The following is a 20,053-nucleotide window of genomic DNA, read 5'->3' as shown; positions in this document are numbered from 1 at the left end:
TAGTGCGACCAAAGCCGGGAATCAAATCATCAAAAACGGAGCTACCCTTGTTCTCTCGGTCACTGTCTGTCTCAGTTTTCCCCAAATTGGTGCCCATGAGATCATCGAAGGGAGAACTGTTCTGTTTCCTGTGCTTTGCAGGTGAGGTGGAGATGGAAGAGAAAACGTTCTCAAACCTAGCTGAGTGGGAAGAAGTGGAAGGGATTTGGAGCTCAGGAATAGACTCAAACACATCCTCATCATCGTAGACAGGCTTGTCATAGACCGGCACGGACGCTGATTTGGATTTGGGTTCCTTAAACATAGCATCATAGTCAAAGGCCGGTGCAGATGGAGAACGAGAATCACCAGAAGAGGATCCGTACTTTGGTGTTGGACCGCTAAACACATCTTTGAAGAGAAGATCATCACCATCGCGGCCAAGATCGTCAAACACCGGCGAAGGATCGGACTTTTTCCCGGCGGCGTTGGCGAAGCTATAGGAAGAAGCGAAACTGTTGAAATCAGCGGCAGAAGAGTTCGATTGAGGAGCCATCGGAGCTGATTTGCCCTGTGGTTTCAACCCGAAGTCTCTCGCTAACAATCCTGTGAAATCATCCATTTGGGTTCCTTTAATTTTTTCTCCTCCTCCAAAAATCGAAAAGCTTTAGATTTTCCCACCAGAAATGAGGACGAGATTATCTTCAGATCTGAGTCGCCATTAACGAGTCGGATCAAAGCATTTGATTTCGAAAAGGCTCCTTTTTTTTTTTTTTTTTTTCCTTCGTTTTCCCAACTTGTTTGTACATGTTCCCCCAGTCCCTTCTTCAATTGTTAGATCGGTCCTACATTTTCAGAGACTACAAATTTGGTACCCATAATCCTAAAGCTACATGGCACTCCCCAAAATTTTGGATTTTGCTTTTGACCTCCTTTTGTGTAGGGATTAGGGCAAAACAACTTAAAATATTGGAATAATGTCTCAAAAGACCTTTCTAATCAAAATATAATCCAAAACGACCCTTTTATAAAACTATACATATATTTTTTCGAAACCAATATAATTTTACCCCTTATAACTTTTGTTATCTATTGGTCTAATCATGAAAGTCACATAAATATAATGGATAGTAAATAGTCCTGCGACTTTTACCTGAACCAAGAAAATTGAATTGAGTTTTTCAGTTTTTGGTCGAGAGTTCAGACAGTTTTAATGAACTGATAGTTATGTTTGTCTTAAGATCTTGAGATCATTTTTGGCCATGACAGTTGTAGAGTTCTCTTCTATATTAGGGTTTCGTAGATTGAAGATGAAGTTTTTACTTAAAAAATTGTTTTATTAAAATATTTTATGTGTTTGGCCCAACTTATATTTAAATACCATTAATAAAAGGAGCCCTAACCTTTTTTAAAAAATTTCATAATAAAAGGAGCCCTAACCTAATATAATAGAAGGAGAAATTCCTCTAGTATATGAAATAACATAAAATCATGAATTTGGAATGATTAAATTAAAGTCTAATAATAAAAGAAGCCCTACCCCTTTTTCTCAATTTTCCAACGACGTCGACAATTTTCTTTCAACATGACATCTTCTTCAATTCCTTCTTTTTAGTCGTTCTTCCTGTTCAACCATCACATATGAAGTTCTTGAGACTACGGCCTGTTCGGGAGAGAATCGCTGCGACTAATTCCAGCGACCGGAATTTCTTTTAGTTTTCTTCTAACTTCACTTTCATCTCTCTTTCAAATTTTTTAAATTCCGGTCGCTGCGACTCTAAATTGAAGATTTCAGAATCGCTGTTTCATCCAGCGATAGAAACTCAAGCTTTAATTTGAACAGCGACAGTCGCTAACTTTTTAAAAATCAAATTGCCATTAAAGCTACTTGCAGATCTGTAAGTTTTTTTGCAGAAGAAGAAGCTGCCATTATCGAGATTTGCAGAACTTTACATAAACAGGCCCTACGTCGGTAGGTGAAAGACGATGTACGACAATGGCGTTGGTGCAGATAATTTTGGTTAAATCTTCAGTAGCCTAATTAACCAATTCTCAAATCGAACCGTAACTAGTTTCGCTTAATTCGGCAGAATTTTTACTGCATTGTTGCATGAAATCGTTGAGTAACGAAGTAATTTAGACATATATAATTTAATCCTACAAAAATATTGTTTTACAATTTTGTGTTCTGAGCGACACCGAGTTTTAGAACATGTTACTAACTGATCGATTATATTAGAATTTCTTAAGTGAACCTTTTAATGAGATCCTGATTTTAGACCAAAGCGGATGCAAGATGAGATTGAAAAGAACTTCAATTTAATAGTAAGCATAAACAAATGTAAAATGGCTAAAAGCCATAAACATCATCAACCGTGACCATAAAAAGTAGTTTTCTAGGCTGAAAGATTTTCACTTAGCGCTCCTTCCTTTGTTTAGTAAAATTCTAAATTTCAATAAATTTTTGTTATATTGACAATTAGTTGTTTTTTTTAGAACTACTATGAGCCAACAATGTGTCAGACACAATACTTGATTATGTTGTATTAGATATGTTCCTTATATTTTTTGTGTGCCTTGCAATCATCCACAAGATGTGGTATATATATGGTGTCGTCGTATATATCTTTGTACAAGATGGTTGTTTTATGAAATGCACACTTAAAGGATAATTTTTGGTTGTTGTGGGAAGGGATGCTAGCAATGGTATATATAATTGCTTATGTCGTTGTTGATACAAAAAATAAGACAATTGTGGTTCATACAAAAGTTGAAGGTTGATTTCAATCTACAGACTACAGGATGGAGGGTTTACTGTAAAATCTGATAAAAATGTATATCTCCATTGTGTTAGCTTTACAACAAGGTAAAATGCAATGGAAGTTTACTAATATAAGCTGTTGGTTTTACATATTTAGGGCTTGTTGGATGCACTGGAAAGGAAATTACCTTATGTTGAACATAGGTTGTGGGCTACACATGTCTATGAGAACCTGAAGAAGATGTTTTCTCATCAAAGCGATATGAAAAAACTGTTTTGGCAAGTAACAAAAAGTTACACCATGACTCAGTATGAAGCAAATATGGAATTAGTTAAGACCTATGAAGTGCGTTTGTTTGAAGCCATCATGGAAAAAAATCCAAAACATTGCAGCCGTGTTTTTTCCACAGGAGCATCCTCTTGTATACATGTTCACAACATCTCTGGATCTTTTAACAATGCAAGGTATATGCCAATAGTGAAAATATTGGAGACAATAAGGAGAAGAGCCATGGCACATACTGATTTGAGAAAAACAGAAGTGTGTAGCCATACATGTACAATACCTCCTAAAATAGAAAATTTGATCGAGGTTGAGGAGAAGAAGCTCAAGTTCTACAAGGTTGTTCCATGATTAGAAGGTAGAAATAAAGTTTGTGAGTCAAGTATCTCTTATTATATGTGAACATAAGATTAAAAAGATGTGCATGTAGATATGAGTGGAGTTCCTTGTTGTCATGTTTTGCGTATCATCACAAAAGAAGCTTGATCATGAAGATTACATTTTAATTGGCTCGTCAATTCAAGGCATCAATAGATCTGTAGTAATTCAGTAGGATTTAAATCTCTCTGGTCCCTTCTCCTCCAATTCTATTCTATTTAACCCCCCTAATTAAAAATTGTATTTAAAATTTTATTTTTATTTAGAAAATTAGTAAAAGACAAATAAATTTAAGGTTTCTTTCATATTTACAGACCCAACCTAAATTTGGATTTAGATATGGGTATCGGATCTTAAATTCCCAAATCCATAACCAAACCCTAATTTCTTTATTCTCTTTTTTTTTCTTCTCGTGTTTCTTCTCCTCCGACTCGAGTCGACAGTTGCAGAGGTCGATTAATCTCGTTTCATCTTATTCTTTTCTTCTCCTCTCGATACTCTTTCGTCTTCTTCTTCTCTTTTTTGTCATCCGTTTCTCTCAATCCCCTTTCTTCTTCTCTTTGGAGAAATCCGCCGTGAGAATCAAATTTCGCCGTGAGAAATCGGAATTCGCCGTTCGTTTCCTCTCAGCTGCCGGTCATTGTAAGCCATTCTCTTTATTTCTTTGCTTTGATCGACTAGTTGTTGGGTTTAGTTCTCTGAATTGTGTGAAAAGGATATGAAATCAGGAAGTGTGTTTTTGAAATGATTTCGTGAAATGTGTTGTGAGTTTGAGTGTAGATAGATAATGAGATCCGTTTATGTGAGGTTGTGTTCGGATTGAGTTTGTGAGATTGTGTTAGTTTGAGTTTGTGTTTGTGTTGTGTTTATGTTCGGATTGTGTGAGTTTGAGTTTGTTTTTGAGTGAGTTTTTATCTCTTTGCTTTCGATAATGAGATTGTGAGAGTTTGAGTTTCTTTTGGACCCGTTTGGATTGTGTGAGTGTGAGTTTATGTAGATAATGAGACTGATTTTCAAGGATTTTCAAAGTTTGATATAAATTTGTTGTTTTAGGTACCAATCAAAATGGTTAAAACCAGAGGAGGAGGATCTACTGTAAGAAGTGGTACTAGAAGATCCGAAAGAATAAAGCAATTGGAGATAGCAGGTGAAAATGTAAAGGATGATGTAGTGGATGATGTCGTGGGAGAGAAAGTTGGTGAAAATGTAGTGGATGAGGTCGGGGAAGATCAAGTAGGCGAATCTGGTCCAGTGAATTCATCACATATCCATCCGAGACATGTCTCTGACCAGGAGGTCATTTATTTTGTTTAGTACAACATATTACAACTAGGTACAACTATGCTGTGACACTTAATTTTTTTGTAAAATTGTGTTTGTATTTCAGGAAACAGAGACTGATACGGAGGAGGTTACTCAACCTATTGAACCAAAGTTATATTTTAGTGATCCAAGCGTCTATGGAAATCATCCCAAGCTTTCATCAAGGTGTCAAATTTCTAGTACGCTGGATATGTTAANGCTTTGATCGACTAGTTGTTGGGTTTAGTTCTCTGAATTGTGTGAAAAGGATATGAAATCAGGAAGTGTGTTTTTGAAATGATTTCGTGAAATGTGTTGTGAGTTTGAGTGTAGATAGATAATGAGATCCGTTTATGTGAGGTTGTGTTCGGATTGAGTTTGTGAGATTGTGTTAGTTTGAGTTTGTGTTTGTGTTGTGTTTATGTTCGGATTGTGTGAGTTTGAGTTTGTTTTTGAGTGAGTTTTTATCTCTTTGCTTTCGATAATGAGATTGTGAGAGTTTGAGTTTCTTTTGGACCCGTTTGGATTGTGTGAGTGTGAGTTTATGTAGATAATGAGACTGATTTTCAAGGATTTTCAAAGTTTGATATAAATTTGTTGTTTTAGGTACCAATCAAAATGGTTAAAACCAGAGGAGGAGGATCTACTGTAAGAAGTGGTACTAGAAGATCCGAAAGAATAAAGCAATTGGAGATAGCAGGTGAAAATGTAAAGGATGATGTAGTGGATGATGTCGTGGGAGAGAAAGTTGGTGAAAATGTAGTGGATGAGGTCGGGGAAGATCAAGTAGGCGAATCTGGTCCAGTGAATTCATCACATATCCATCCGAGACATGTCTCTGACCAGGAGGTCATTTATTTTGTTTAGTACAACATATTACAACTAGGTACAACTATGCTGTGACACTTAATTTTTTTGTAAAATTGTGTTTGTATTTCAGGAAACAGAGACTGATACGGAGGAGGTTACTCAACCTATTGAACCAAAGTTATATTTTAGTGATCCAAGCGTCTATGGAAATCATCCCAAGCTTTCATCAAGGTGTCAAATTTCTAGTACGCTGGATATGTTAAAGAAGCTCGAACCATCAGAAAAGGCATGGTTTAAGAAACACAAGCAGTTCAGGCACGTATGGCACATGGCTAGGCACGAAAATAATAAGGTTATGGCAATGTGGATGCTTCTATTACGGACTGCTCGTATAGAGAAACGTAAAGTCTGCTGGTTCGTAGTGAATGGCGTACCCATACGCTATTCAATGAGAGAACATGCTCTCATCACTGGTTTTGATTGCCATGATTATGATTTAGGATTTAATGAGAAGGAATATGGAAATTTTGACTTTGTNCTTTCGATAATGAGATTGTGAGAGTTTGAGTTTCTTTTGGACCCGTTTGGATTGTGTGAGTGTGAGTTTATGTAGATAATGAGACTGATTTTCAAGGATTTTCAAAGTTTGATATAAATTTGTTGTTTTAGGTACCAATCAAAATGGTTAAAACCAGAGGAGGAGGATCTACTGTAAGAAGTGGTACTAGAAGATCCGAAAGAATAAAGCAATTGGAGATAGCAGGTGAAAATGTAAAGGATGATGTAGTGGATGATGTCGTGGGAGAGAAAGTTGGTGAAAATGTAGTGGATGAGGTCGGGGAAGATCAAGTAGGCGAATCTGGTCCAGTGAATTCATCACATATCCATCCGAGACATGTCTCTGACCAGGAGGTCATTTATTTTGTTTAGTACAACATATTACAACTAGGTACAACTATGCTGTGACACTTAATTTTTTTGTAAAATTGTGTTTGTATTTCAGGAAACAGAGACTGATACGGAGGAGGTTACTCAACCTATTGAACCAAAGTTATATTTTAGTGATCCAAGCGTCTATGGAAATCATCCCAAGCTTTCATCAAGGTGTCAAATTTCTAGTACGCTGGATATGTTAAAGAAGCTCGAACCATCAGAAAAGGCATGGTTTAAGAAACACAAGCAGTTCAGGCACGTATGGCACATGGCTAGGCACGAAAATAATAAGGTTATGGCAATGTGGATGCTTCTAGTACGGACTGCTCGTATAGCTAAACGTAAAGTCTGCTGGTTCGTAGTGAATGGCGTACCCATACGCTATTCAATGAGAGAACATGCTCTCATCACTGGTTTTGATTGCCATGATTATGATTTAGGATTTAATGAGAAGGAATATGGAAATTTTGACTTTGTCTTAAGGGTTTTTGGGTCTAAAAATGTTACAGTGAAGGATGTGGAAGAGAAGCTAGATTCAATGAAGGATAAATGCAATGGAGATCGCTTGCAAGTGGCTGTCCTTTTATTCTTAGCCAAGGTGATAAGAGGAAAGAAAAAGTATGATAGCATATATCCTTTCATTCTGAAGATAGTGGGTGATTTGAAAGCGGTAGAAACATTTCCATGGGGGCGAATGACTTTTGAAGACAATATCAAAACGATATATCATGAGATGAAACATTGCAAAGGCAAAGTGATAGATCAAATGTTATTTCCAGGGTTCATAATTCCTCTTGAGGTAATAGATAAGGACTAATTAATAAGTCTGTTTATTTTCTATGATTTTAAGATATTTGATTGTGTAACATATTTTACAGGTTTTGGCGTTTGAGTGCATTCCCCAGCTGTCCAGAGAATATCAAGAAGTGGTAATAGGCGCTAGAGATGGCTGCCCATTGATGTGCAAGAAAAAGCTCAAATATTCCTTGATGAAAGGTTATCCACTTGAAGACATAAACGAAAAACTTGGGACAGAGAAGGTAAGATGTCGGGACCATTAGTAGATTAGCAAAATTTTATAAGATCATTATTTTAATCTTTGTTTTATTGTACTTTACAGGACATCATAAGTATCTTAGAACCATTGGAGGAGCAGCAACATCTTTTGCATCGCATCATGGAACAACATGAAGATGATGATTTTATGGACCCATTTGCTGATGAATGGAACAAGCGTCTGGATGTAGAGAAGAAGGAGATTTGGTGGGAAAAGCTTTATAAGAAAGATATTGCTTCTCGAGGATTTGGAGAGGCAAATGTTCCACAAGTCGAACATTTGGAGGAGCAGCAACAAGAATACGTGTCAGCAGCTGAACATATGGAGGAGCACCAACAACAAAGAAATCTGACTAGTTTGAAGGAGCTTGAGGAGAGGTTGATGAAAGCCATGGAAAATGGATTCACATAAGTTAATCAGAAGATAGATAAGAAGATAGATGAATTTGATAGGAGGCTCAAAAATATTGAAAGCTTGGGAATAAATTTCCAGTATAGAGAGAATCTTGGGAATTCATTTTCTGCATGGATAGATGCTGAGGCTGGGAGGACAGAAGGAACTAGTGCTGGTGATACAGGAACAGGAACAGAAACAGAAAGAGAAGTTGAAATTCAGATGGGAGAAAGAACAGGAACGAGACCAGAAAAACAAGGAGAATTTGTGAGTGATATGCAAGAACGATTTGAGGTTCAGATGAGAGAAGGAATAAAAAAAGAAGGAGAAGGAGAAAAAGAAGGAGAAGGAGGAAAAGAAGGAGAAGGACAAGGTGAGCCAGCTGGTGATGGTGAAGGAGAAGAAGAAGGAACGGAAAAAGAAGGAGAAGGAGAAGAAATAGAAAAAGAAGGAGTTGGGGAAGAAGGTGAAGGAGAACATGAAGCTCCGAGAGAGCCAACTGGTGATGGTGAAGGAGAACATGAAGCTCCCAGAGAGAAGAGGAAGCTCAGTCCGTCAAAGTTCATCACTACTCCTTTCACGGCTGCGAAAAAAACAAAGAAGTGATATTTGTTTGTGTAGTTATGAAAACTTGTCTGGATATCCAACATGTCTTTTATGTATCCTTTATTATGCAACCGATTTTAGGTACAACTGGTGTTTCTAGGGACAACTATGTTCTTGGGTTATTTTGTTTTGGGTTTATGGATTATCCTGTGTTTATTATGCAACTGATTTTAGGTACAACTGGTGTTTCCAGGGACAACTATGTTCTTGGTTTTTTTTGTTTTTTTTTTTACTATTATTCTGGTACAACTGAGTAAAGTTAAGTACAACTACGTATCTGTTACAACTGATATTTTGTCCTTTTGCACCGTCAAAAGTCTACATTGTGACACCTGGCGCCGTCAAAGAACATCACATGTATAAAAAATAATTGTTTGCGCCGTCAAAAATTCATATAGTTGTCCAGTTGTACACAATTGTACTTAAATTAATATAGTTGTTCTTTGTTCTAAAAACCACAAAAATTAGTTGTTCTTCACTCTAGATCAATTTTTTTCTAGTTGTACTTATGATATTACATAATTAGAATAGAATCCCTATGTCATCTTGTATATAAATGTTTGAAATCACCATTATTTCTTGATTCTCATAATTTGTGGTCATTATATACAAAGAAACTCTAAAATACTAAGATTGTTTATTGAAGAATTTGGATTTCTATGGTTTAGATTTGTTTTTCACATGTGAAGTGGATTATGTTAAAATTTTGTGATTGTTACATACAAAGTAACCTTAAAAGACCAAATTTTTATATTTTGGTTCTAAGTTTTCTAATTTCATTTTATATTTTGGTAATAGACTATAGTTGTGCCGGTTGTACCTAGTTGTACCAAGACAGGACAACTCAATCAGAAACAGAACAAATACAAACACCAACGTTCCTAAAATCATCAATCAGATATCAATTTTTGGTCACCTTCTTTGTCAAACCACTCACTCGTACCAGTCGGCTTCTTCGACTTCTTCTTACCTCCTTTTCCTCTATATTCTCCAACAGATGCGAACCTTTTTTCTTGTCTTCTTCCTTGTTTAACATCATAATTCGGAGGCAAGATTAACCGTTTCATCGTCTCCTCGGGAACAGTCCATTGACAACTATGGGGAACCGGATAAATCGTCCTTGAATACGCCAAAACCCAAACCTCAATCCAGTAACATTTTGAGCACAAGTCATGTAACTCTATCTCAGGATCTGCTTCCTTCTTTGCTTCTCTTGCAGCTGCTACTGCATGCACACATGGATATTTGTCTATATCAAATCGTTTAAAGCTGCAAGTTTTGCATCTCAAATTAACCACATATTGTAGACCATCACTACCTATCACACTATATTCAAGTCGGTAACAGTTTAGCTCATTCACCACCAACAGTTTTGCTTCCTTACATGTTTTGTGAAGTTCTTTCTCCACAAAAGGAACCAGCTTCTGTGCAGTTGATATTTCTGCAGAAGCTTTTCTATGTTTAGCAAACCACTCAATCATTTTCTCGATAATAGCATCTATCATTTGTAACAGTGAGTAGTTCCTTGCATTTTCTAAAACACCATTAATCGATTCAACAGCATTGCTTGTGTCTAGGTTGTATTTTTCTCCAGGAAAATAACATCTAGCCCAGTGCTTTATCTCCGTCTGCTCATCTAGATACAAACGTGCCGAAGGATATGTTGACGAAAAATCACCATAAAGCTGTAAGAACTCTGCCTCTGTATAAGCCCGAGCACATTGCCTGAACTTTTTGGCACATATTGCTTTGTTTACTCCAATAACTTTTCCTTTCACATTCTGAGACAAATGGTAGATACAATGCCCATGGTGAGACAATGGATAGAGCATTGCTATTGCCCTGAGGAGACTGAAGTTTCTGTCAGAAACAAACACAATTTCAGGTCCATCTGGTATTAGCGATTTGAGCTTTTCGAGAAACCAAAACCAACTTTCATTATTCTCGCCATCCACTACACCAAAAGCAAGCGAATAATGGTGATGATCGGGATCTTGAGCTGTAGCAACAAGTAGCACTCCACCATATGCAGTCTTAAGGTGGGTTCCATCCAAAATGATCACTTTTCTCATGACTCGGAAGCCTTCAATGGAAGCTCCTAGTGCGAAGAACAAGTACTTAAACTTATGTTCCTCATCCACTTCCACATATGACACTGTATCAGGATTCATCTTTTCTAACATGAACATATACGAATACATAAGCCTAAAACCTTCCTCTGGGGTACCTCGAACATCATCTGCAGCTTCTTTTTTTCCTCTCCACGCGGTAGAGTATGACACCTTCACACCAAATCTTCTTTGAACCAAGTGAATGAGAGCTTTTGGAGTTGGCGTGGCAATTTCACCCGGATAATCTGCAGCCAATAAAGAAGCAACCATATTTGGTGTACCTTTCCTTCTAATTCGCCCTGTACTTGTTCTTGACCGAGAGCATGTATGAATATTTCTATGAGTTCTTATAGAGAAAGGCTTAGACTTATCCCTCCTTGCAGCTCTTACGTACCAATTGCAACCATTATGTGCTTCAGAACATTTTGCCACATATCTCAATGGCTCCGAATGCTTTACAACAAACTCAAAACAATTCGTATGTCCAGCCTTTTCAATTAAACTTTGTATTGCTTTTTTGCTTCCAAATTCCTGGCCTATCGTGAAATCAAGACCATCTTCCCATAAAAGAGGTCCAGACTGGTTTCCTTCTACATCTCTATCTTCATTCTCGACCACCACCAGATTTTGTAGTGATGGTTCTCTTACGTACATATCGATGATACCACCACCACCACTACCATTCACTCCACCAACTAGAGCAATCTCTTTATTCACTCCATCAATTAGAGCAATCTCTTTATTCACTCCACCAGTATCATTTGCTCCACCACTATCATTCGCTCCACCAATTAGAGCAATCTCTTCATTATTTGGAAGATTTCTTGTTGCCAAATCCTTTATCAAAACTTGATCAAACCCCTCATTTTCATCGATCCCCTGATTTTGTTCTTCATTATTGGTAACTTCGACATGCAAAACACTTCTAAACCCTTCTTTAGACACATCCTTTAAATAACACACAACATCTTCATCATCTCGAATATAATTTGGTATTCCCTTATAGTTTGGGAATGAGAAGGGAAAGTAACTAACTCTCAGATTTTTCATAGCCACATCTACCTTTATCTTGCTGCATATCTTCTCAACCAACTTAGCATATGATACATCACTAGATGATGTCTTCATAAGAAAAGAATACACTTCCTTATCTTCTCTTGAAATCCATCGTACATCTTCTCCAATACTTGAATAGTATCCATCATAAAGAAAGCGTATGATTGCAGTCTTTGGCATTGTCACCTGAAAAAGAAAGAGAAAGAGAACAGTCAATTTCCATTTTTTAGTAGCAGTTCATAAACATAGTTGTACCCATGTGTCTCAGTTGTACCAAATTTCTGGATCCTTAATTTCCTACATAGTTGTACCCATTTGTCTCAGTTGCACCAAATTTTTGTCCCAGATCTGAAATCCCTAAAATTGTTTACAGAATCCGGCATTCAATCTCAAATTCAACATTTCTCAATCATAATAACCAACGCAAGACCTTAATCCACTAAGAAAACAAGTCTACTAACCTTAACAAGCATAAAGACCAAATAAATTTACAAATCTACAATTTTTTCACTCATTCAAATTGAAATTCCACAACAATTTCATTAAACAATGTTATATCTAAGGAAATTTAGAGAATAAGAGAGATTAAAACTACCTTCAAGTGTGTGTTAATGGTGGATGAAGAAGAAGAAGAAGAAGAAGAAGAAGAGAGTCTCCAAGCTCAACAAGAGCATGACCATTGTTTTAATTGATTTTTTTGACAAATGAGAGAGGAGAGAGAATTTTAATTATTGGTTATTTTTTTTTTCTTTTTTCTTTTGTAATTCAAATTTATTATATAATATAAGAAGAGAGAAGGGTAGAGATGGATTTTGAAAATATTGGAAAAGATAGGGAGTAGTAAGAATAAGTAGGGATTTTTCAAATTAAAAATGAAGCAAAATGGGCTATATAACATTTAAGTTCATGTTTTGGTTTAAGTAATATTGGTCTGTTGTAAGAACCTTTTAGTTCACCTTTTTGGTCTTTATAAGAACCTTTGAATCATGTTTTGGTTATAATCTTTTGTAACACCTTTATGAACTAATCACATTTCTTAAATATTGTCTCAAACACAAACACAACACCTTGTACATCTACCATGCCATACATATTACAATACAAACACATAAACAAGAACCATCAACACAACACACACGACAATGTTCTTCAATCCACGCAATTCCATCTTGCATCCTTGAAGTTCTTTCTCAAAACTCCTTAGCTCTTTATCAAATCGGCTGACCACAGCTTCACATGTGCGAGTCTCCATTGCAAGAGTTTCCATTTCTGATTCGCACACATCTAAACCTTTTCTTAAGGTCAATGAAGCTCCTTCAAGATCATTAATTCTCGGAATCATATCTTCAATCTCTTCAACCATTGATTCATCGGTCCACTTGAACAAGTGACCATGACTTTTCTGCACATAATTAAAGAATATATTAAAATTTCACAATTTCTAGCTTAACTACCCAATAATACAACCATTACCTCATCTGCAAATGGACATGCATAAAAAAGTCTCCCTGGATTTTTCACAGTCTTTGATGTTCTCAAGAATGCATTCTCTCCACATCTACATTTCTTTGGAATTCCTCTTCCTCTCTCACCCATTTCAGCTACAAATCCTTCGCTTCTCGATCTCTCAGTGTTTCTCTCTGTTTTACTCTCTCAATTTTGCGATTTGTTTTGCGAAATAAGGAAGGAGAAGAACCCTAAATCGAGAAAAACCCCCAATTCTATAAACGACGTCGTTTAACTTATGGCCAAAGAACGTGTTCGAGTGTTAAACGACATCGTTCGAGTGCTTACGTGTAGTCCTAGTCATCATCCCGTTAACGGCAACGTAACACCGTCTCGAGATTTGGGGTTTTAATCCGGAATGGTGTAGTTGATGTGGGAAATTCAAATTTTAGAAGAGTTGAGGGAGTATTAGGCACAGTTTAAAGTTTCAGGAATGTGTGCGATAAAGTAACTTAGTTCAGGGGGAATATGCCGTTTTCCCGGAAGAAACCAAAGTGGAAGATTCTTTAACAAAGAAAAAGGTTAGTGGTATGGATTATAAAAAAGGAAGGATTCCAAATCTTTAAATTTTTATAATCGATTACCAAAAAAAGAAAATTTAAGGATTTAGACAGTTAATTGAAATCCTTAAAGTTTCTTTAAATCCACCAAATCTTTCGATTTGAACAGTTAATTATAATACTTAATTTTATTTTATTTTTATTTTTTGGTAAGAAGGATTTGAGAAAAAAATGAAATTAAAGGATTTGAACTGTATCTCAAAAATCCTTCTTACCAAAAAAAAGATTGAAAAAAATATTCCAAATCCTTTTACCAAGGAGGTGAATCCTTAATCCAAAATTTTAGGAAGTGCCATTTCAAATCTAAGATTTTAGGGACCAACTTTGTAAAGTATGTAAATGTCCGTCCAATAATTAAAAACAGAATAAGAAGTTATGGAGACTGGGAAAAACAATGTACGAGTCGGAGAAGAAACCATAGACACAAAACAAGTTGGGAAACCAAAGAAAAAAAAAAAAAAAGGGAGCTCTTTTGAAATCAAATGCTTTGATCGGATTCGTTAATGGCGAGTCAGATCTGAGGATAATCTCGTCTTCATTTCTGGTGGGAAAATCTAAAGCTTTTCGATTTTTTGGAGGTAAAAGAGAAATTGAAGGAATCCAAATGGATGATTTCACAGGATTGTTAGCGAGAGACTTCGGGTTGAAACCACAGGGCAAATCAGCTCCGATGGCTCCTCAATCGAACTCTTCTGCCGCTGATTTCAACAGTTTCGCTTCTTCCTATAGCTTCGCCAACGCCGCCGGGAAAAATTCCGATCCTTCGCCGGTGTTTGACGATCTTGGCCGCGATGGTGATGATCTTCTCTTCAAAGATGTGTTTAGCGGCCCACCACCAAAGTACGGATCCTCTTCTGGTGATTCTCGTTCTCCATCTGCACCGGCCTTTGACTATGATGCTATGTTCAAGGAGCCCAAATCCAAATCAGCGTCCGTGCCGGTCTATGACAAACCTGTCTACGATGATGAGGATGTGTTTGAGTCTATTCCTGAGCTCCAAATCCCTTCCACTTCTTCTCACTCAGCTAGGTTTGAGAACGTTTTCTCTTCCATCTCCTCCTCACCTGCAAAGCACAGGAAGCACAACACTTCTCCCTTCGATGACCTCATGGGCAACAATTTGGGGAAAACTGAGACAGACAGTGACCGAGAGAACAAGGGTAGCTCCGTTTTTGATGATTTGATTCCCGGCTTTGGTCGCACTAGCTCCCCTCCACCTAAACGGTACTATTCACTCTTCTTCATCTCTTGTTACTGCTCTTCTAATTTGGGAACTTGCTTGCGTGAAATGGCTCAATGGTATAGAGCTTGTAGCATGAACTGTATTGGTTCGTAATGGACAACTGTTCTCTTATATGTGTACTCTCTGAACCTTAAAAGTAATCTCTTGTATATAGAGCTGTTTGATTCCCGGGTTTGGTCCTCCTTCGAAACACTTATATTTACGCTTCTTCTTCATCTGTGGTTACTGGTTAGGATTTGGGTTGCATGAACTGTATGGTGCTTATGATAGCTGTTTACTTGCATAAAAGGTTCTCTTATGTGTACTCTCTGAACTTAAGAGAGAAATCTCAGAAAATTTCAACCTTTTACTTGTCGTTCATATGCGTAATTTCATTTTGATCTGTGCCTAGGGTCACTGCTCTTCACATTTGTTTCTCCTACAGCTGACTTGAGAGCACATAGCTTAGAGCAATAACATTTACATAATGAAATGTAGCATGAACGATATTAGTATTTATTGAGGAGCTGTTAGTTTGTACTCTCTCATTCTTTCTGAGGAAATATCCACAAGCTTGAACCTTTGGCTTGTCATTCATATGCAAATTATCATCTTGATCTGTGTGGCTAGGGTCATTGCTTCAAATTTGTTTTTCCTAGAGATAACTTGAGAGGTTTCTCAATGTATAGAGCTTAGAGCCATCACACTTACATAATGAAATGTAGCTTAGCACTTATGAAGCTTCTCTTATCTGTATACTCTCTGAAAGTTTCATCTTGATTTTTTTTTTTTTTGTATAGGCATAGCTTTTTATCGTTTGAAAGATGCTCTACTTTTTTTGAACAGGTCTAATTCAGAGACCAGTCAATCCCAGAAATCTCCGTATCAGCCTGCCAAGACATCTTCCAATCTTGTGGAAGAAGACCCATTTGTAGTCTTGGAGGAGTCTGCATCAACCCCTCGAGAGCCTTCCACGGGAGGGTTCACTGATCCTTTGGAGGATATTGGTAAATTCAACAGCAGAAAAACCGATCATTCATCTGTCCACGGAGGAGTATTTGTTGATATGGACCCTCTCGATAGTCTTGGAAATCCTGTGCCAAGTACGTATAGTAGAGGCAAGAGTCATTTAAGACCGCCAGGAAACATTAGTGGCTCTCAGTCACCAGTAGAAAGTTCTGGGAGTTACCATTCTAAGAAAGTTTCGTTTGACGATGTTTTAGAGCCACAAAATACGAGTGTTCCACCACCTACCAGTACAGAAGGAAGTTTTGAGTCATCTGATGATGTGTGGCTTACTGTATCTGAGATCCCTCTCTTTACGGAACCTACTAGTGCTCCGCCACCTGCGAGACCTCCACCACCAAGACCTACACGTCCTGTAAAAAAGAAGGTCAACGAGCCTTCTATATCGAGCTCTACTAACCACCACTCTTATGTTCCTAGCTCAGCTAGAGCTTCTGTAAATATCCCGACAGCATCTCAAATGGATGAACTTGATGATTTTTCTATGGGCAGTAATCAGACCGCTGCCAATGGTGGATACCCTGAACCTCCCTCTGCTGAAGATTCTGATGTTTTCTCTGATGCTGTTGCATCAGCTGCTGCCATGAAGGATGCCATGGATAAAGCAGAAGCGAAGTTTAGACATGCTAAGGAAAGGAGAGAGAAAGAAAATTTGAAGGCAAGTAGAAGTAGAGAAGGAGATCACATGGAGAATCATGATTCTCGGGAAAGGGAACTTAGAGAAAAGCAAGTGAGATTGGAGCGTGAAAGGGCAGAGAGGGAGGCAGAGATGGAAAAAGCCCAGGAGAAGGAGAGAGAGGATAGAGAAAGAGAGCAGAAAAGAATTGAGAGAGAAAGGGAAAGACTATTGGCAAGGCAAGCCGTAGAGAGGGCTACAAGGGAAGCACGTGAAAGAGCAGCCGCTGAAGCTCATGCGAAAGTTCAGAGAGCTGCTGTTGGGAAGGCTTCCGATGCCCGAGAGCGTGCAGAAAGAGCAGCGGTTCAAAGAGCCCATGCTGAAGCACGTGAAAGGGCAGCTGCAGGGGCACGAGAAAAGGCTGAGAAAGCTGCAGCAGAAGCTAGAGAAAGGGCGAATGCTGAAGCGCGGGAGAAGGAAGCAAGGGTTAGGGCAGAACGAGCTGCTGTGGAAAGGGCAGCTGCTGAGGCACGTGGAAGGGCAGCTGCCCAAGCTAAAGCTAAGCAGCAGCAAGAAAATAACAATGATCTTGACTCCTTCTTTAACTCGGTTTCTAGACCAAACAGTGCTCCACGACAGAGAACCAACCCTTTGGTGAGATGGGATTATCTACTTCTGTTCTGATTTAAGTCCTTTACAGCCTTACAGGAAATTAGACTCCTCCTATAATTCTGGTTGTGTTTCAGGATCCTTTCCAGGATTCATGGAACAAAGGAGGATCTTTCGAATCTAGCAGGCCATCTTCGCAAGTGCCCTCTAGAGCAACAGAGAACTTGAGAAAGACCTCTTCTGCAACAAACATTGTTGATGATCTCAGTTCAATATTTGGAGGTACTGCAACCTCTGAGGTTTATCCATAATAATATGTTCATGTCTGTTAACTTGGTCGCACTGAAACCCCCCTGTGTTGTATATAGCTCCTGCTTCCCAGTCTGGTGGTTTTCAAGATGTGGATGGAGAAACTGAAGAGAGACGACGTGCCAGGCTGGAACGCCACCAGAGGACACAGGAGCGGGCTGTATGTATCATTAGAGTTTTTCTTTGATGGGTTCTGTATCTTATAATGACACAAGATTCACCAGCATATTAACATGAATTGTTTTCTCTATCAGGCGAAAGCACTTGCTGAGAAAAATGAACGTGATCTTCAAGTACAAAGAGAACAAGCTGAGAAAGATGTAAGTTTCCTTACGGCGTGATTTAGCTTGAAATCTACACGGTGTCTTCCTTTTCCCTCCTCTGTTGTACCCATCTCAAATCATGTTGCTTTGTTGAGACATTTAAGTCTGGCGCCTTTTGCAGCCAGTAGTGTAAAACAAATTGTGCCACCATCCTTAAACCTGGATCTGTCTTGATTTTATTTTGTTTAATCACCTACGTATCTTGTGTGTTTAGAGGATTGGTGAGACCCTGGATGTTGAGATAAGACGTTGGGGTGCGGGGAAGGAGGGAAACTTGCGTGCTCTGCTTTCGACGTTACAATATGTATGTCTTATTGTCCTCTTTCTTTATTATTTATATCTCTGATGTTCAATTTAGGAATCCAAACTTTCTTCTAATGTTAGGAATCCAAACTTATTCTGATGTTGCCATGTAAATGAGCAGGTTCTTTGGCCAGGATGTGGTTGGCAGCCTGTTTCATTGACCGATTTAATTACCGGTGCATCTGTCAAGAAAGTTTACAGGAAGGCTACTCTCTGTATACATCCTGACAAAGTTCAGCAAAAAGGCGCTAATCTCCAGCAGAAATACATTGCCGAGAAAGTTTTCGACATGCTCAAAGTAAGTCATTGACCATTTTTCAGGAACTGCTACTTCAGATGACCCTAACGAATCAAATTAGATTTTGCATTTCCTCATGGATAACTAGAACTGCACAATGCATTGGGCTTCATCTCTTTTCTCATGACAATAAACAGGAAGCATGGAACAAGTTCAACTCCGAAGAACTTTTTTGAAAAAACCTGGGACTATGTTTTTGATAGTGTGTTGTTTGTCTGTCGCCCAAAAGATGAAGTATGTGGCATTCATAAAAAGCCAAAAGACGGTGCCCAAGTTGGAAGCAGAGAGTTGTTCATAGAATATGTATTCCCAAGATTGATGACCCAGCACTGCCTCATCATATACCACGCAGCAATTGGGTATTATTTTATTTTTGTTGCTAATTTTTCCTTCTCATTACCCTTCTTTAAGAGTATGATGTCAGATGTATTGATGTTGATTTCTGTATCAAAACACAATACTTGAGAGCTGTGTATTGTTGTTTCCAAACTATTTATATATATGCATGTAACATTCTTTGAAGTGGCACGATGCGACTCTGTTGGCGATCTAGTGTCGCTTTTTCTATCCATCATGGTCTGAAGTTAGTATAATCAGGCTAGATAGTCTTTGTGAGCGTGTTTGTATATTCCGATACATCTTCACAGAGGAATTAGACAGTTTTTGTCTTTTTGGTAGGTATATTGTGATATCAGTCGGAGTGTCTCACGATTTGAAGTTTGAACTAGTAAAACAGAGACCCGATCCAGTTTAGAAATCGTTTTATCCGTAATGTCTATATTGAATTATTGATCACTTGTCCGAGTTGCAGCGATTAGGATTATGTATTCTCAACTTTCACAGTAAATTGGATTTCAGCATTTCCATTATATAAGTATAGAGAAGAAGAATGTTGCTAAAGTCAAATAAGCGACATCTGCAGAATTCCACCGTGCCTAATGATCTCCGGGAAAAATTATGTGTACCCATCTTTTAAAGTTAAAAGCTTATACAACAACCTCAAATGTATTACAAGCTTCACATGTTATGTACAAGGCCTTCAAATTATAGTTAGTCTGAACAGTGAACTCGGGTTTCAATCTGCATCCTCTCTCGAGATGCTCAGCGTGCGCTTCTGCTAACCGTTCTTGCAGAATGTCCAGATTAACCTGATGCAAAGAATTGAATCCGAGAAAGAAAAAAAATCAAGGACAAGTTCAGGGGCTGAGAGTGACAAAGAGAGCTATAAAGAAGAAGAATCTGAACCTCTTGGCCTTTGTTCAGCTGCATATTACACATGTTGCAGTAGATTTGTCGGTGATTCTCCATAAGCTCTCCTTGCTTGCATATCGGACACCATATCTGTTTTAGCTCCTGGAAAAACATATCAGAACAGTTAACTGGTTTCTAAGGTATTTGAGAAAACAAGGCTGCCCTGTGAAAGAGAAAACCTACCAGTTGACTATTTAAACACATATTCTGAGAAACCAAGGTGGCCAAGTAATCATCTTCCTCGTCTTCCCATGTTTGGATCTGAACATACGATCCTGGAAACAGCGCCACGAAGGCATCAGTATTCACTCATGTTTCTTTTTCAACGCAAATATCATGGAGAAAAAAAAAAAAAAAAAAA

The 20,053-nt window shown here is 38.0% G+C and overlaps 4 protein-coding genes across 8 annotated transcripts in view; 1 reads left to right on the top strand and 3 right to left on the bottom strand.

Annotated features, from left to right (window-relative positions):
• LOC104719177 (auxilin-related protein 2) overlaps positions 1 to 770 on the bottom strand; it is a gene marked incomplete in the record, with an annotated part of 5,621 nt that extends 4,851 nt beyond the window's left edge. The window contains 1 exon segment of the mRNA XM_019234191.1: positions 1 to 770. Within this exon segment, the coding sequence (XP_019089736.1) occupies positions 1 to 601 (601 nt within the window).
• On the bottom strand, positions 12,763 to 13,265 carry LOC109128165 (uncharacterized protein At4g04775-like). The gene is made up of 2 exons (XM_019233984.1): positions 13,143 to 13,265; positions 12,763 to 13,071 (listed from the first exon to the last, which is right to left on the bottom strand). The coding sequence occupies exons 1-2, from the start codon at positions 13,263 to 13,265 to the stop codon at positions 12,763 to 12,765; spliced, it is 432 nt and encodes a 143-aa protein (XP_019089529.1).
• LOC104732398 (auxilin-related protein 2) lies at positions 14,120 to 18,963 on the top strand. Of its 3 annotated transcripts, none has more exons than XM_010451938.2 (8): positions 14,120 to 14,959; positions 15,804 to 17,253; positions 17,346 to 17,490; positions 17,583 to 17,677; positions 17,772 to 17,837; positions 18,055 to 18,144; positions 18,265 to 18,441; positions 18,579 to 18,963. In XM_010451938.2, the coding sequence occupies exons 1-8, from the start codon at positions 14,340 to 14,342 to the stop codon at positions 18,615 to 18,617; spliced, it is 2,682 nt and encodes an 893-aa protein (XP_010450240.1). In that variant the 5' UTR covers positions 14,120 to 14,339; the 3' UTR covers positions 18,618 to 18,963. The 3 variants fall into 3 exon arrangements, with proteins under 3 accessions (XP_010450240.1, XP_010450241.1, XP_010450239.1); XM_010451937.2 differs by having other exon boundaries at positions 14,121 to 14,959; positions 17,577 to 17,677; XM_010451939.2 differs by lacking the exons at positions 18,055 to 18,144; positions 18,265 to 18,441; positions 18,579 to 18,963 and adding an exon at positions 17,962 to 18,002 and having other exon boundaries at positions 17,577 to 17,677.
• Positions 19,412 to 20,053, bottom strand: part of LOC104732397 — a 1,783-nt gene continuing 1,141 nt past the window's right edge. For 2 of the 3 annotated variants that reach the window (XM_010451935.1, XM_010451936.1), the window contains exons 4-6: positions 19,876 to 19,967; positions 19,687 to 19,794; positions 19,412 to 19,589 (exon numbers count right to left, since the gene is read on the bottom strand). In XM_010451935.1, the coding sequence (XP_010450237.1) occupies positions 19,428 to 19,589; positions 19,687 to 19,794; positions 19,876 to 19,967 (362 nt within the window). In that variant the 3' untranslated portion in view covers positions 19,412 to 19,427. The remainder of the gene's footprint in view (positions 19,590 to 19,686; positions 19,795 to 19,875; positions 19,968 to 20,053) is intronic. The other variant, XM_019233766.1, reaches the window with a different exon arrangement.

This window comes from Camelina sativa, chromosome 12 (assembly GCF_000633955.1).
Source record: "Camelina sativa cultivar DH55 chromosome 12, Cs, whole genome shotgun sequence".
NCBI lineage: Eukaryota > Viridiplantae > Streptophyta > Magnoliopsida > Brassicales > Brassicaceae > Camelina > Camelina sativa.
This window is presented reverse-complemented; position numbering and strand designations above follow the sequence as displayed.

What these genes read in the sequence shown, in the direction of transcription:
- LOC104732398 (XM_010451937.2), top strand. Translation starts at nt 14,340, where the DNA reads ATGGATGATTTCACAGGATTGTTAGCGAGAGACTTCGGGTTGAAACCA. An exon ending in GAGAACAAGCTGAGAAAGAT is followed by an intron (nt 17,838 to 18,054) that starts GTAAGTTTCCTT and finishes TTGTGTGTTTAG; the next exon opens with AGGATTGGTGAGACCCTGGA. An exon ending in AAGTTTTCGACATGCTCAAA is followed by an intron (nt 18,442 to 18,578) that starts GTAAGTCATTGA and finishes GACAATAAACAG; the next exon opens with GAAGCATGGAACAAGTTCAA.
- LOC109128165 (XM_019233984.1), bottom strand. Translation starts at nt 13,265, where the DNA reads ATGGGTGAGAGAGGAAGAGGAATTCCAAAGAAATGTAGATGTGGAGAG. An exon ending in CATGTCCATTTGCAGATGAG is followed by an intron (nt 13,072 to 13,142) that starts GTAATGGTTGTA and finishes AATTATGTGCAG; the next exon opens with AAAAGTCATGGTCACTTGTT.